Source organism: Geotrypetes seraphini, chromosome 6 (genome assembly GCF_902459505.1).
Source record: "Geotrypetes seraphini chromosome 6, aGeoSer1.1, whole genome shotgun sequence".
Classification (NCBI taxonomy): Eukaryota; Metazoa; Chordata; class Amphibia; order Gymnophiona; family Dermophiidae; genus Geotrypetes; species Geotrypetes seraphini.
Genome location: NC_047089.1, coordinates 89913005 through 89930640, shown reverse-complemented (window position 1 = coordinate 89930640; position 17636 = coordinate 89913005). Strand labels below are relative to the sequence as shown.

The 17636-nt window shown below is 40.1% G+C and overlaps 1 protein-coding gene across 2 annotated transcripts in view; it reads right to left on the bottom strand.

Moving 5' to 3' along the window:
* Positions 1-17636, bottom strand: part of TBC1D4 (TBC1 domain family member 4) — a 381583-nt gene that overhangs the window by 57185 nt on the left and 306762 nt on the right. The window contains exon 11 of one of the 2 annotated variants that reach the window (XM_033948745.1): positions 13104-13253. The exons of the other annotated variant lie outside the window; for it this stretch is intronic. Within the exon in view, the coding sequence (XP_033804636.1) occupies positions 13104-13253 (150 nt within the window). The remainder of the gene's footprint in view (positions 1-13103; positions 13254-17636) is intronic. 2 annotated transcript variants of the gene reach the window in all.

Below are 17636 nucleotides of genomic sequence, written 5' to 3'. Positions count from 1 at the left end.
ATTCAGCCATCTCCATTCTGTTCTCCATACTCTCTCTCTTGTTTGTTCTCCTCTGCTTGGGCTATCGGTCCTAATCCTAACTCTTACCCCACTGGTTCAAATTGCCACCTTTCCAATATTATTCCTATTCCTCCTCTCTTTCTCTGTGAAAAGTCTTTTGTCTCCAACAAGTTTGCCTACATTCATCTTTCTCTCTCATACTTAAAAACTCCCAGAGCAATGAACTACTCCTACTAAAAAGACAATGCAGACAACTAGAAAGAAAAAGGAGGAAAAACAGTCAAGATTCCACAACCATGATAAAACAACTACAAACAATACAAAACACAGCCCTAAGATTGGTCTACTCACTGAAGAAATTCGACCACACCACAGAGGCATACCACGACTCACATTGGCTCCCAATACAAGCGAGAATACACTTCAAATTTTCCTGCCTACTATTTAAAGCAATAAACGGAGACAGCCCAGCCTATTGGAACAATCGACTAGTTCAATCCACCTCAACCAAACATAGGAGAACTCACACACCATTCATACACCCTCCAACCAAAAACGTCAAAAGAAAAAAACTGTACGACAACCTCCTAGCCACTCGAGCTGCAACACTCAACCCCCAAATCTACAACCTATTGACCTCGACCACAGACTACAAAACCTTTAAAAAAGAAAAATCTTTCTATTCAAAAAACACATAAAACCGAATTAACTCAATCAGAAGTGTCCCAAGCATCACCTGCAACTACTCCATATGTACTTCTGATGTCATGACAATTCAAACATAATTTATGTTATGTTATGTTATGTTTGGAATAATGGTTACATATATGAGGTTCAATAAAAGAAAAAATTTTCACTGCCTGTTTCTATTCTGACCATTTATTCCGTTTCATGGTTATTACCAAAAATATTTTTTTACATGGGGGGGTGTCAAAAAATGATGGGCCCCGGGTGCCACATACCCTAGGTACGCCACTAATAGGATCACACTGTTTTATATTGCCCTACACTGACTTCTAGTGCAGGCGAAAGTAATCTTTAAACTGTGCTGCCTTTTGTTCAAAATATTATATGGCCTGACTCTCCTATATATGAATACTATATTATGTAGATCACTGGCTAGTCAATATTATAATACCTGAGATGCAATATTATAATACCTGAAATGCAATGTTATTGCAATTTCCTAGTCCTAAGGAGATTTCTTCAAAAAAGCTTTCTTATCAAGCCACCTCCAACTGCTCAAATGAATTAAGATCTCTATCAAACCTTGGTGCATTTAAAAAAGCACTTAAAACAACCTTGCTTCAGAAATACAACCTTTGTAGTTGACATTGGACAATGTCAATCTAATATCATATTGTGTAAATTTGCTACAATATGTAAATCTTAGATTCATTGATCTAGCGTCTTGTTATGTAATCCAGTGTTTCTCAGCTCATTCCTGCAGTATTTCTTTGACAGTCAGATTTGCAGGATATCCATAATGACTATGCATATACTTGATTTGCATACACTGCCTCCATTATATGCAAATTTCTTTCATGCATATTCATGCTAGATATCCTGAAAACCTGACTAGCAAGGAGGTACTCCAGGACTGAGTTGAGAAACACTGATGCGTGGGGAGTGTATGGCGCAGTGGTTAAAGCTACAGCCTCAGCACCCTGGGGTTGTGGGTTCAAACCCACGCTGCTCCTTGTGACCCTGGGCAAGTCACTTAATCTCCCCATTGCACCAGTTACATTAGGTAGATTGTGAGCCCACCGGGACAGACAGGGAAAAATGCTTGAGTACCTGAATAAATTCATGTAAACCGTTCTGAGCTCTCTTGGGAGAACGGTATAGAAAAATTGAATAAATAAAAATATATTTTTTTTAATGATATAATCCACTATGAACTAATTACTGGCTTCGTAAAAGGAGCCCTAAATGTAAATTGCATTGGTCCTGGATTTTGCGATCAAATCAAATATTTTAAATAAACTTGAAACAACACAATGATATATACTGTTTGCTGCTCTGTTGTTTTTGTTCGCTACCGACTACTCAATAAAAATATTTAAAAAACAAACAAACTACATTTCAAATGTACAAGTCCCTTTGAATACTGCCTCAAAATTTGACAAACAAACTGATAGATCCAATTCAGTATCTCAGAAGAAAAAAGCATTTCTTTCCTACAAGCGTACGCAGAAAAGAGAAACTAAATTAGAATATAGGACCAGGTCTGCAGCGGTCAAGACGGCAGTTAGGGAAGCCAAACTACGAGTGGAAGAAACTCTGGCAAAAAACATTAAGAAAGGGGACAAATCCTTCTTCAGGTATATTAGTGATAGGAAAAGGAACACGGACGGGATAGTACGCCTTAGACAACCGGACGGAAACTACGCGGTAGCGGATTCTGAAAAAGCCAAACTACTAAATGAATACTTCTGCTCAGTCTTCACCTGCGAGGCACCGGGACATGGACCAAAGTTAAAGGCAAAACAAAATGCGGAAGACCCATTTCTGAATTTTGAGTTCACACCAGGAGACGTCTACAGCGAACTGACAAGGCTCAAGGTGAACAAGGCCATGGGACCGGACAATTTACACCCAAGGGTACTCAGAGAATTGAGAGATGTTCTAGCAGAACCGTTGGCCGTGCTCTTCAATCTCTCACTAAGTACGGGGAAAGTTCCTTTGGACTGGAAAACAGCTAACGTCGTTCCTCTGCATAAAAAAGGTTGCAAGGCAGAGGCTGCGAACTATAGACCGGTGAGTCTCATTTCAATAGTGTGTAAACTCATGGAAACACTAATTAAGCATAAATTAGATACGATCTTGAATGAGGGGAGTCTCCGGGATCCCAGTCAACATGGATTCACCAAGGGTAGGTCCTGCCAATCCAATCTCATCAGCTTCTTTGACTAGGTAACAAGAAGGCTGGACTTGGGAGAGTCCTTGGACGTCGTATACCTGGACTTCAGCAAGGCTTTTGACAGCGTCCCACACCGCAGGCTGCTGAACAAGATGGAATCGATGGGGTTAGGAGAGACACTGACTGCATGGGTTAATGATTGGCTAAGTGGCAGACTTCAGAGGGTGGTGGTTAACGGTACCCTCTCTAAAACATCGGAGGTGACCAGCGGAGTGCTGCAGGGCTCAGTCCTGGGCCCACTCCTCTTCAACATATTCATTGGGGATCTGACTCAAGGGCTTCAAGGTAAGGTAACCTTATTCGCTGATGACGCCAAACTATGCAATATAGTAAGCGACTGCAATCTACAGGATACTATGGCGCATGACCTGCATACATTAGAAAGTTGGTCCTTGACCTGGCAACTGGGTTTCAACGCCAAGAAATGTAAGGTCATGCATCTCGGAAGCAGAAATCCATGCAAAGCTTACACCTTGAATGGAGAAACTTTAACCAGGACTACAGCAGAACGAGATTTAGGAGTAATCATCAGTGCAGACATGAAAACTGCCACTCAAGTGGAGAAGGCTTCAGATGATAGATTGTATCAAAAGGAGCTTCGTCAGCAGGAAGCCTGAAGTCATAATGCCATTATACAGAGCCATGGTGAGACCTCATCTGGAATACTGTGTGCAATTCTGGAGGCCACATTACCGTAAAGATGTGCTCAGAATTGAATCGGTTCAGCGGATGGCCACCAGGATGGTTTCGGGGCTCAAGGGTCTCTCGTATGAAGAAAGACTGAACAAATTGCAGCTCTACACTCTCGAAGAGCGTAGGGGAAGGGGAGACATGATTGAGACATTTAAGTACATCACGGGACGAGTCAAGGTGGAAGATGATATCTTTCTTCTCAAAGGACCCTCGACCAAAAGAGGGCATCTGCTCAAACTCAGGGGAGGGAAGTTTCTTGGAGATGCCAGGAAGTACTTCTTCACGGAAAGAGTGATTGAGCATTGGAACATTTTGAATGTTCATGCCAGTGCTGAGGTTTGTTTTCATCTTCCTGCTTTCACTTCCAATTCTTCCATTTAGTTGATGGAATTTACCTACAACAGCTGAATAAACACCTGCCTTATAATCTAACATACTAAACCAATAGCCAAAGTAAAGTTCCTGTAGCAAGAACAAAGAACTGTACTGTACTTGAACACTTGTGTCACAAGCAGACATAGGACTTTACATATGTCCAAAAACAAGAGTTCAACCCCACTTAGATGCTAATTCTCATTAGTTTAACCTACTATTTGGGGCCCTTTTACTGAGGTGCTTAAAAGCTGTTAACATACAGATTTACACATACGCAATAACTATCAGCACAATGTCATATCTGTTAGCACACGAATATTTGCTGGGGGTAGGTGGAGAATGGGAGGGGGAAATGTCATGTTAACAAGGCTACGAAACAATGTAACAAAGTAGTGGCTGTAGCCAGAAGGATGCCGAGCTGCACAGAGAGGAATCGTCAGCAGAAAAAGGAAGGGGCTAGTGGCTAGTCACTAGTGAGGCCCCACTTGGAATACTGTGTTCAATTCTGGAGGCCATATCTTCTTAATAGAATAGAGCTGAGTCAATATCTGGAGCGTCTCTTAGCTCTCTTGATTGCACCCCACCTCTCCCTCCTGAGATACCTGATGGTTTGGGATTGGAAGGCAGTCCTAGAAAAGCTTCATTGGAAACCTTCAATTCTCAGCCTACACAAAGATCTATGCGTATACCCCTGTCAATCCTTTTCCTGGGCCACAAACACCCTTACACCCAAAGACAACGTCCGCAGCCTAGGAGTACTCTTGACTCTAATTTATCATTGACAGTTCACATATCCAAACTAGTATCATCCTCCTTCTACTAACTCTGCCAGCTAAAAACCATATGTGCCTACTTCTCAGAACCTGAATTTGCCCAACTACTCTACCCTTTTGTACTATCCCGCATAGACTATTTAGTGGGCCTGCCTACCAAAACTCTCTCCTGCCTCCAAAGGGTGCAAAACGCTGCAATCCGCCTTCTGAAAAACCTAGGCATCCGCGAACATGTTACCCCTGCATTAGCTTCCATGCACTGGCTGCCCATTCAAAAATGCTGCACCTTCAAGGCCCTGGTCCTCACTTTCAAAACCTTCCATGAAACGATTCCGTACTACATGAAAACTAAACTACAAATCTACTTCCCAAAGCGACCACTGAGGTCCCAAGGAGAAAAACGACTGACCATACCTTCTGGCCGCTCCCTCAAAACTGAAACTGCCCACAAACGCTCCTACTCACATTTCATACCCAAACTTTGGCACACAATCCCTCCATCTGTCAGATCACTAGATGGACTCTGGAACTTCAGGAAGACCGTGAAAACCTTCCTCATTACTAACCCAGTGCCCTAAAGTCATTTACCCTGAAATGCCACCCAGTCAATGCATCTATGCCACCTAATCTCACCAGATGCTACTTAGTGCATATGTTTTATTGTCATGTCTATATTGTAAATTATTGTCATGTCTATATTGTAATTTATGTAAACTATGTCATCCCTGCTCTGTCTGGATTATTATGGATGTACTTTGTAAACTGTTCTGGGCTCCTTTGGGAAGACGGGCTAAAAAATTGAATAAATAAAATAAAATAAAAATCGCCACAAGTTCTTCCTAAAGCTCTAAATTTGGCTGAGACTTCATAAAAAATACCACAGGAAGTTACTTTAAAAGATTTATGGAAATTGATTTCTAGGATAGAGAATATGTTAAAGACAGTAACTAATCATGTTCAGGTCTTTTCTAATGAAGTGATTGATAAATTGGGAAATGTGGACTCAAATATTCCAAACTTAGATAAGTGAATGATATTAGCTAAAAAAACTGGTTATTAATTTGCAGTCGTTTTTTGCTTCATCAACAAAAGATTCATTTAATATTCATCTTAAACTTGAAATTATGAAAAATGCTGCAAGGGCAAGGAACCTGTGATTGATTAATTTTCCACATAAACATTCGGTGTCTTCAGAGATTCTCCTTCGGAGGTATCTCAAGGAGATATTAGATATGTGGACACAATGTTGTTTTCTAATTATATTATTTGCCTCAAAAGAAAAAAAATGTCTATAGAACAGAGTGTAGACCAGCTTTTTTCTGTTGAGCTTAATCTTGCTGAATTTTTAGAAAATTCACAGGATTTGGTACAGACCAGGTCTACTCTATTGGTATTATGTATGCATGAATCAGATAAGTTTTGATTATGAAAATGTATTTTAGAAATAAGGAGGCAAAGTTTTGTGAGGACAAAATTTTGATTTTTCTGGATGTGGCTAGGCCTATGCAGTTCAGGAGGAAACCTTTTTGAATTGAAACCTAGGTGCCACTTTTTTCCTTAAATTTCCATGCAACTGTCTGCTAAATTTACAAAATAAGGATGATGGGCTCCTTTTACTAAGGTGCGCTAGCGTTTTTAGCACACGCAGGAAATTACTGCGCGCTACACCACACGCTATGTTTCTAGAAATAACGCCAGCTCAATGCTGGCATTAAGGTTTAGCGCGCACGGCAATGTAGCGCGCACTATTCTGCGCGTTAAAGCTCTAACGCGGCTTAGTAAAAGGAGCCCTATGTCTTTTGAGATCCTACACAACTGAAAACTTTTCTTTTGGCTATAAGAAATAAGACCTGAACGTTTTTGTTATGACTTTAAATCTGGGGTCTTTTGATTATTGCCTGGGAAGTTAGGAATAAATATCCTATTTAATTTCCTTTAAATGTTTCTTAATAAAGACAAACATTCTCCTCTCAATTTGTGGGCTAGAAGGAATTACCTTTTCATTGATAATTGATTATGAGTGAATTTATTATGTGTTAATTTCTTTATCTTTGACTTGTTGTATAACAATGTTGAAAACTCTTTAATAAAAAAAGGAAAATTTAAGGGGAATGATAGCCATTTTCTACACTTTTTGGCACAGGCAATTAAGAAAGAATACTTATTACCCAGGAACAAAAAATAAAATAAAAATTTGTTACATAGGATAATATTCTACAGTATACTGTATACTATTCCATACATTTCATGCATGTGAGTCCTGCCCATGCTCTATCCAGAATCTACCCATAGGAACATCTATCCGTCAATACACACTGTGAATTACACTGTGTTTACTGAATAGTACTTAGATGGAATTTCAGTACATCTGCACATGCGTATCAGAAGTTTCAACATTTATGCATACATCTGTTGCATAAATGTTAGAATCTGCTTTATAGAACTGCCCCATTAAAGTGCATGACTTTTACTTTTCTAAATTAAGGTGCAGTTATCAAACCTATTGTTTTTAACCCATTTTGTAAATTGTGTCTAACCTTGTCCCCATTGCTCCTAAGCTGAGCAGGAGAACTCCACCTAAAGTGCTGCCAGTGGGTGGCGCTGTTTCACTATCACATTTTTAATAGTGAGGTACAGGCAAGCTCTTCAGCGTCAACAAGATGAGCCTTCTGCTTTCAGCCTGCCCCAGAAGTCTTCATTCAGTGACTTCCTGTTCCCACTTAGGTGGGTTGCTGCTGAATGAAGGGTTCCGGGGCAGGCCGAATGCAGCAGGCTCATCTTGTTGACGCTGAAGAGCTTGCCTGTCCCTCACTATTGAAAATGTGATAGTGAAACAGCGCCACCCACTGGCAGCACTTTAGGAGGAGTTCTCCTGCTCAGCTTAGGAGCAATGGGGACAAGGTTAGACACAAAGATTTAAAATAAGAGCAACAGGGAAGGAGGTAAGTGAGGGAATTAGGAGCTGAAGAGAGAAGTCATACCACAGGGTCCCACTTGGGGGAGGGGAGATGAAGAACAACATATGCTACACACCACGGGTATAGCAGGGTGGACAGATGTTGCACAGGCAGGAGCATGAGCAGGAAGGCAGGGAAGGACAGATGTTGCTTGGGCTGGGAGGGGGTTCAGAAGAATAGATGATGCATGGGCTGGGGGTTAGGAAGGGAGAGAAAGAGAGATGCTGCATGGGTTGGGTGCTGGGAAAGGAGGTAAAGAGAGATGCTGCCAGTGGAAGAAGGAAGAGAAAATGAGAATTGTTGGACATTGGTGCATGGAGCGGAAAGAAAAGAGAGATGGCATGCATAAGGAAAGGAAGAAAAAGGGAGAATTGTTGGACATATTAGTGGTGGAGGGGAGGAGAAATGTTACACTGGGAGGGAGGAGAGATGACTCAAAAAACGGAGAGATGTTCGATTCTGGAGAAGGGTAATGGACAGATAGAGAGACAGTTGTCAGGCCACTGGAAGGGGAAGGAGAGAGATGCCAGACCAGGGAAGGGAAGGAGGGGAGAGAGAGATGCCAGACTGTGGGAAGGAGAGGAGAGATATGCCAAACCTCAGGAAGAGGGGAGGAGAAGGAGAGAGATGTTAGACCGTGGGAAAAGGGAGGGAAGGAGAGAGAGATGCCAGACCATGGGAGTTGAGAGAGACACCAGACCATAGGAGGGGAGAAGGGGGAAGACAGAGATGTCAGACCACAGGAGAATGATAGATGAGGTGGTGCACAGGGATGGAGAGGAAGGGGAGAGAGAGCACAGCAATGGGTACGTCTGGTAAGAGAAATAGAATAAATGCTTCTAATGGATAGATGGGAATAGGAAAGACGAAAGATGAAGAAGATGGAACGCACGGATAGATTAGAAGGGAAAGGAAACATGAAAAAGTAGATTTTGAGAAGAAAGAAGAAAAATGGAAGAAAGTTGAATGTTAAAAGTTAATGCCAAAGATGGATGTAGTTTCCTTATGAGAATCAGGAATATTGATTATCAAAAGAGGAAGTCAGAAAGATGTTTGATATATAACAAAGAAAAAACTGACTTCCACGAAAAACTGGCTATGAAGAGTGATCAATTAATTCTGTAAAACGCTCAGACATGAAACTCTGAAGGGAAGGCTAACAAACCCCCTATGATAAGAGTTCACCTTCCATTCATAGCAACTTCATAACTTAATGATCACGCTTCAAGACGCGGTGAAGTTTATATAGATTTCAAAAGTGATTTGATACATCAAATTTGAGAATATCTCTCTACTTAAATCATTAAACAGCCATCACTGCATGATTAGATGAAATAATGTTCACTTAGCTGATAAAAATGATTTGAGGGGTGAACTCTTATCATAGGGGTTATGTCTCTGAGCATTTTACAAAATTAATTGATCACTCTTCATAGACAGTTTTTCGTGGAAGTCAATTTTTTCTTTGTTATATAAAGATGGATGTAGGGCAGAAAGTGAAGAAGGAGAGAAAAATAGCAAATGGATAAGGTGGCCCTGGAAACACAGTTAAGAGCACAGACAGAAGCAAGTGCAACCAGTGACTAGGAAAAGATGATTAGAAAAATAAAATCACTAGACAACAAAGGTACGGAATATAATTTTATTTTCAATTTAGTGATTGAAATGTGTCAGTTTTGAGAATTTATATCTGCTGTCTATATTTTGCACTGTTCAGGAAGAAACTAATTTCTTTCTATTTTTCTGGTGTTGTATTGCATGTAGAGTCTGACATCTTAGGGTTTGTTTGTGTATATTAGTACTTTTAGTTTGTGGTCCTTTATTTGCATAGGGGTTGTCTGTGTTCTGCATGTCTGACCAAGGCCAGGTGTTCTGGTAGGAATGAATGCTGAGAAGCATGCAGTGTGCTTTGTGTAGTTTAATTTTGTGGTTAGCCATTATGTGTTGTTAATATTATATTATGTGTACTGTATATATGAAAAATGAATGGAAAAAATGGTATTACAATTAATACTATTATTAATATGGGGGCGGGATCAGGGTCAGAGCTTGAGCGGGGTCTGGGACAGAGCTTTTGGGCACCTTCAAACAAAAAGTGTTCTACTGCCTATGGGATCTGTACTAAGCCTAGTCCTCTTTGCTGCAGTTGTAATTTGCAAAATGTTTCTATCTGTAAATGATATGAAAAATTGCATCTATTTTGTGAAAAACATATAGGGGGAAATTCAATAAGAACCTTTCTTAATTACTAAATTGGCTTCAATAATGAGCTTTAACAAGTTCATAGCTGAAAAAAATAAAAGCTAATTGGGAAATAAGCACCTATCTTCTTACAAAATACAGGCAGGCACCTATCGCATGGGGCCTAGCAGTGCCGAACACTAAAGTAGGTGTGTTTAGTGGTGGAGAAAGATTTTTGACTTAGGCACCTTTAATGTAGGCCTTTAAAATGGCCCACATTACATGCACCTAAGTTTTAAGTTAGGCATTGCTAAGCATGATTCTGTAATGGGCGCCTAAGTGTGATTGACATGCAATAGGTGCCTATCTTTTTAAGGCGCCCATTACAGAATCTGGCTCATAGTGTGCCACTTGCATATTGGTTTCTTAGCAGATTATTAGTAGGGTTGTTTGCCACTGCCTTTCAAAATCATTTTTAGCCCATGGCTAAGGCTGGGTACTCATTTAATGGCCAATGCTGAACTGGCCGGAAGCTAACTACTTGAGATTTGAGTTCAGATTGGGGAAATAAGGCCTCATTTTACTTTCCTGATAATGCCATAAAAAATGGGCCACTTATCACACCCGGTAGACATATAAATCCCTTTGACAATTGGCTGGAAGTTACAAGCAGTCAATCACCGTAAAAAAGGGTTGAACAAAGGACCTCCAATGAAAGCCAGGAGAATAGCCAGGGGACAAATATATTACCGGGGTTACCGGTGGCTCAAAGAGTTTGCTTTAAAATGTTTATACTGCATCATAGTTTGTATGACTATGTGTCTGTAAATTATCAGAATTTGTGGGAGGTGTACCAACCAGGGAGGACATTGAAGTCAAAAGGTACTATGATATTGACCTCTATGAAGGAAAATGTTGTCCGATATGTTAAATTTAAAACCGCAATGATGTCCATGGCAGGAGTGAAGTTGTGGAATCATCTTCCCGGCATCCTGAGGGCCTGTTCTGACTGGTCAAAATTTAGAAAAATGTTAAAGACTGAGGGGGCTCCTTTTACTAAGCTGCGATAGCGATTTTAGCGCACGCGCTTATGAATTGCCGCGCGCGCTAGACCTTAACGCCAGCATTGAGCTGACGTTAGTTCTAGCTGCGTAGCGCGGGTTTAGCTGCGTAGCGCGGGTTTAGCGCGCGCTAAAATCCTGGGTGCGCTAAAAACGCTATCACAGCTTAGTAAAAGGAGCCCTGAGTTATATGTTGAGGCATTTCTTTGATCATGCTCTGCCAGTTAGTCTGGATGTCTCGAATTATGATTGTGATGATTTGTTGTAACATTTCTTGCTAATACGCTGTTTCCCTAGTTTTCGTGGGGCACTGTTAATATGAATGAGTTGTAATTGAAGATGTTTTTTTTATGTCTGGAACTACTGTGAATGTTTTTACTGTTAACCGCTTAGGAATAGGCGGTCTATAAATTTTAGAAATAAATAAATAATATAAATCCTCAAAAGTGAGTATGCACAGAAGCTCAGAGAGAGTAAAATACGCCTGCTGCAAGGGTCAAAATTCTTTCTGTCTGTTGTATGAACAGTATCTAGTAGCACTATTCGCTTTTTAAATCAAGCACCAATGGCGGCATTCTTTTTCCCAACTGTGACTTTTGTGGTTTGCATCTCGAAGAGCATTCTTTTGGCTAAATGACAGCTATTGTTCATGCAACTTCACTTTCATCGTTTCTCATGAATCCAGATAGAGAGTGTTTTGGCCCCTGAGGCAGGTGTATTTTATGCTGCAACATGGCACCATGTTGGGTCTTCTGTGCATATTCGCTCTTGAGGATTTATATAATAAATTTCTTTCCCAGCTATTCACTTGGCTTTCGTTGGAAGTCTTTTGTTCAACCCTACTTTTTTACATTGATTTCTCTATTGTGGGATTTCTTCTTCGGACTTTGTCTTTGTTCCGTTACCAGGAGTCACTATATTATATGCATATTACGCAGCAGCACCTATCCATGTAGTGGTGCTGAATACATACATGTTGGGGGGTGTGGGGGTGTAACCCCCCACATTATACAGAAAACTTAACTTTTCCCCTAAAAAGAGGGAAAAAGTTAAGTTTCCTCTATAATGGGGGGTTTACAAATCCCCAAAACCACCCCCAATGGCAGCGCAAACAGTATTTAGTAAACTGCGAGGGGGTTCACCCCCACATCCCCCCCCGTCGGAGCCCTTTAAAATAAGGTTTTTGTGCGGTGCGCTGATGTCTTGCGCTCAATTGTCCACTCCAATTTGTCGGCGCCCGTTTGTCCGCCGCGCTTATGACTGTGAACCCATTTTTCGAATACTGCGATCAGCATTTTAAACAATATGGTGGCCGGCATGGTAGTAAATGAACCCCCATACAGATCAAGGGTTGTTTCATACTTTTGGCAAATTCTTTCTGAGATGCAGCAGTAGTACATTTAAATAATAATACAGGCCATGTAGTTAGACGTTTTAATATGTAGGCAACAATGGCAATATATATCTTTCAGATATCCGTGAGACTCACTAGCTGTTTACTGGTATCACTATAATCACTTTTTAATGTTCTCCATTCTGAATGCACGACTTAACTGTACACAGCATGCAAAAAGTAGTCTGCAAATGAAAGCCAAACTTAATAACCTCAAAAAATGAGCATATTAGTCAGTGAAATTCCTTACAAAAACTAAAATGTAGACAATTTTGTTTTACAAAGGTAACCATGGTCAAATAGCTTGCATTCATTTCTTGGTTCCCCCCCCCATACCTCCCGTTTGAATGCATGGTTCGCCATATTACCCAACACCTCATAGAATGATTAATATTGGGAATTACATATCTAACTTGCCCAAACCTTAATTTATATTTTATCATCAAGACCTCTATTCTGAGAGATTCCTGAACTCCTCAAAGGACATGCACCCAATATTTGCCTTGTGGTATGTTTTTATTTATGCTGCAAAAGTGCAAAACAAAGATATTCAAGAGGTATTCAGCTTTGCCACAGGGAGAATTAACTCTTGTGTGATAATGGTGTTTGTTTGTTTTTTTGCATGCAGTCAAATTCTGTAGGATAGTGAACCCCCCCACCACCACCACCACAAACAAGCCAGCAGTAGCAGCAGCAGCAGTAGAGGAAGGCATGGATGCCACAAGCTGCGAAAGGAGATGTTCTCACCTCTTGGAGGTCTCACCCTCAGACTGCTGCAACAGCCGGCCTGAGCCCTGGTAAAAGCTTTTCAGGAAAGAAGGGGCAGAAAAGGATGAGGGGAGGCTGGAGGGTGCCGACTCACTCTCGTGGCGAATGCGTCTGGCAATTGGAACTGGGCTGAGGGAGGGCAACAACAGAAAACACAGCACATTTTGTCAGGCTTGTCAGACAAAATCTTAACATGTGAAATTCACGCCGACTTAAAAATAAATCTTGGGACTACACTTGCTACTGCAAACAGTGCTAATGAAAAAACATTCTCTCCCGAGGCAAGGCATAAAAAAGCTTGAACTTTCATAGCTGCTTTGACTGGAAAGAGGGGGTAGGAATGATCAGTGTGTCTTACAATAGAAACAGCAAGAAACTTCCTGTCACTGTTAGCGTGAGATCACGGCAGGAAGATATTTAATCCCTGAACTAAGGGAGCCAAACATAAATGATTTTCATATTAAAGAAGAAAAACAAAAGCACAATAATTTCTATAAAACAAATACTACTAAGATTTCATTTGACTTAGCCTTTTATCATCTCTGTGCTAAATGGTGTGGCTTCCTGTATTTTTTTCCATCCCATCTATTCGCTTCCAATTGTAAACCCCAGTGGAATGATATGACAATTCATTTCATCAGGGGGGATTTGAATGAAAAACTCACAGGAGCTAGTAACATGGATTATAACTTTACAAAAGCTTTCTACATATTAAAAATCCCTACCATATACAAATGTAAAAGGTGGTACATAAATCCTAATAAATAAATACAGAAATAAATAAATTTATATGGAGTGATCCCAACATGGATAAAATAGTTATTCCTGAAAGTACAGATTGGGGTTTTCATATCTGTAGAAGAATCTCATAATCTGCCCTCTGTGGTTTTTATTAGGAACATTCTAGAGTTCCTGTATCTAAGACAGACAATGTAATGGAGAATGGACTTCTTTAACAATCATAGGCAATGAAAAGCCACCTCCACAAACTGGAATGAGCTGCAAAAGGCCTTCCTTCCACAGTGATCTGTGGAGCAAGCTCACATTAGGGCATAACACAGCCTGGGTGTCATATCCTAAGCAAATTATCTGGCCACTGACTATAGGGCAGCAGTTACCCTAAGTAAGTTTGGTTTCAGCAAGCAGCTTTCTGAAACATGTCTCTCTCTTTGGGAAAAGAAGATACAGAGACTATAGTACTCTGGATAATAGAAGGGACATGACACCAAGATGCATCCCAAATTTCCTAGTCAGAGAGCTATATAATATATATCTTATTAAGAGTAATTTCTACTTGCACTCAAGGGGAAGCAAGTGGTTCCCCTGAAGCACACCTTTGTATAGGAGATTTATCCCTCTTTGTTAGAGAAGAGTTGTTATAGTTTAGTGTCTAGACTCAAGAAAGCTTGAAATAAGTGCCAGTGTTTTAATGTTTAATGGAGCTTAATATACCACATTTTCTAACATCATTCCAAGAAGAAGAGAATCAGAGAGAGAAGAAAAATATAATGTCCAAAGACTGAGTAACCACTGATATTTTGTCATCTGGACTGTTTTTGTCTACATTAAGGAGTGTAGATATTTTATTTTGATGATCACTTACACTAATAAAAGTGTTTTACTTAAAAATACAACTTCAATTCTACTTTGCCTCTTTGCTTCTATGTTCTTCTATTTACAATTAAGCTTACATGGTATATTAAATTTTTATAAATCTAAGAACATAAGAGTTGCTATACTGGGACAGACTGAAGGTCCATCAAGTCCAGTATCCTGTTTCCAACAGTGGCCAACCCAGGTCACAAGTACCTGGCAAGATCCCTAGGAGTAAACCAGATTTTATGCTGTTTAACCTAGGTAAAAGCAATGGATTTACCCAACCATCTCAATAATAGCTTATGGACTTTTGTTTTAGGAAATTATCCAAACCTTTTTTAAACCCTGCTAAGATAACTGCTTTCACCACATTCTCCAGCAACGAATTCCAGAGTTTAATTACACATTGAGTGAAGAAATATTTTCTCCAGTTTATTTCACAACCACTACTTAGTAACTTCATCGCATGCCCCCTAGGACTAGTATTTTTGGAAAGAGTAAACAAGCAATTCAAATCTACTCTTTCCACTCCACTCATTATTTTATAGACCTCTATCATATCTCCCTGAGCTGTCTCTTCTTCAAGTTGAAGAGCCCTAGCTGCTTTAATTATTTCCCATTGATTTTTTTTTTTTTTTTTAATCTAAATGTTAACCGCTTTGACTTTTTTTTTTGTTAAAAATGGCAGAATATCAAATAAAATAACTATAACAGTAACTTTAGCCTGTCCTCATAGGGAAGCCATCCCATCCCTTTTATCATTTTTGTCACCCTTCTCTGTATCTTTTCTAATTCCACTATATCTTTTTTGAGATGCGGTGACCAGAATTGCACACAGTATTCAAGGTACAGCCGCACCATAGAGCGATACAAAAGCATGATAACATTTTCATCTTTGTTTTCCATTCCTTTCCTGGTAATTCCTAACATTCTACTTGCTTTCTTAGCTGCTGCTGCACAATGAGCTAAGGGTTTCAACATATCCTCAACAATGACACCTATATCCTTTTCCTGGGCGCTGATTCCTAATGTGTCACCCTGCATCATGTAGCTATAGTTTATGCCCTGAGCTCTATCTCCCCTTTTCCATCATTTTTTTTTTTTTTGTAGTAGGGGCCCTGAATGCTTTCCTTTTCAATGTGTTCCCCTTTTAAAGTGGTAGTCACCCATATAAATTTTCTTTTGCACAGCATCTCCACAGCTACTACCTTCACCCCCTAGTGAAAGGCTAACTACCCCTGTATACTTTGCGAAATATAAAAGTATAGCATATAACCTGCTGCAGTATATGCATTCATAGCCTCTCATCTCAACTGTTGCAATTCAGCCTATTCCAAACACTATGATCAAGGTACTCAGTCATGTTCGCAAGTTTGATCACATTATGCTATTGCTCTATGAAGAGCACTGGTTCTTACATAAGAATAGCCAAACTAGGTCAGACCAATGGTCCACCTAGCCTAGTATCCTTCTTTCAACAATGGCCAATCCAGGTCATAAGTACCTGGCAGAAACTCAGATAGTAGCTATAGCAACATTTCCTGCTACTGCTCCCAGGGCAAGCAGTTACTTCCACTACATCTCAGTAGCAGAGTATGGACACTTTCCCCGTGAACTTGTCCAAGCCTTTTTTAAACCTAGATATGCTAACCACTGTAGCCACATTCTCTGACAATGAGAGAGAGAGAGAGAGTATGTCTGATAATGTGTGTTTGATGCTTTACAGTCAGGAGGATTTGAGAGAGAGAGAGAGAGAGATGCTTTTCAGTTAGGGGGATCTGAGAGACAGAGAGAGATGATTTTCGGTCAGGAAGATCTGAGAGAGAGAGAAAGAGAAAGAGAGAGATGCTTTTCAATCAGGAGGATCTGAGAGAGAGAGAAAGAGCGAGAGAGAGATGCTTTTCAATCAGGAGGATCTGAGAGAGAGAGAGGTGCTTTTCAGTCAGAAGGATCTGAGAGAGAGAGATGCTTTTCAGTCAAGAGGATCTGATCTTTACTAAATTTGTATCTACAGAAAGGTTATAGTTCTCATAGACATGCAACACTTTCTTTAAAAAACTGGGAGACAGTAAGTGTACAATATGTTTTCAACAAACTGTGAGAAACATTCTCGACTCATCACCAGTTAAGCAGCAGGGCCCAATCAGTTCACACTGAAAAAAGCTTTGTGATAATTTATGAATGAGGTAGTGAACTGATATCATTTGGGTCAGGCGGCCTGTGTGATTGTAGGCTTATTGCAAATTTATTCAGGATGATATATCCCAATATTTATTTAAATTACTCAAGTTCTGACAGAGTTATTAAAAAAAAAAAAAAAAAAAAAAGCCTAAAGTTTGAATAGGGTTTATTTTTTTTTTATTTGCCTCTCATCAGTGGTAATTTTAGAAGGGAAGATGTAAGTACACTTTCCTTTTCTAAAAGCGCCACTTTTCAGTTGTATACCAACTGCACCCACTTGTACAGTCCGTTCTAAAATTAATTCCACAATAACAGAGTAAATGACAGCAGATGAAGACCAAAACGGCCCATCCAGTCTATCCAGTAAGAGGTGTTAGGTTGTAACTGCAGCTCTGTGCAGGTCACCTCTCTATGCCTTTTTGGAAGTACAGGGTAATAACTTTACTGCTATTTTGGAATAAATCCCCTGCTCTAAGCAGCTTCTGCATAGCAGATATCTGAAGCTTAGAGAGAGTTCTGTTCCCTGCTGAAAGGCAGTTTTGCCCATTGCTATAATGAGACTCATAAAAGAATGACACAGAGGAAAAAATGTGAGAGGACAATCTCTGAATTGAATAAAGGCAGCCAGGCGATAAGGTTCTTATCTTCAAAATAAATGTCCTCAGGTTCCACATCCTTTTTTAGGTAAGATCTACATAAAACAGTGCTGATGGTGCTTGTGAAGGATGTGCTACA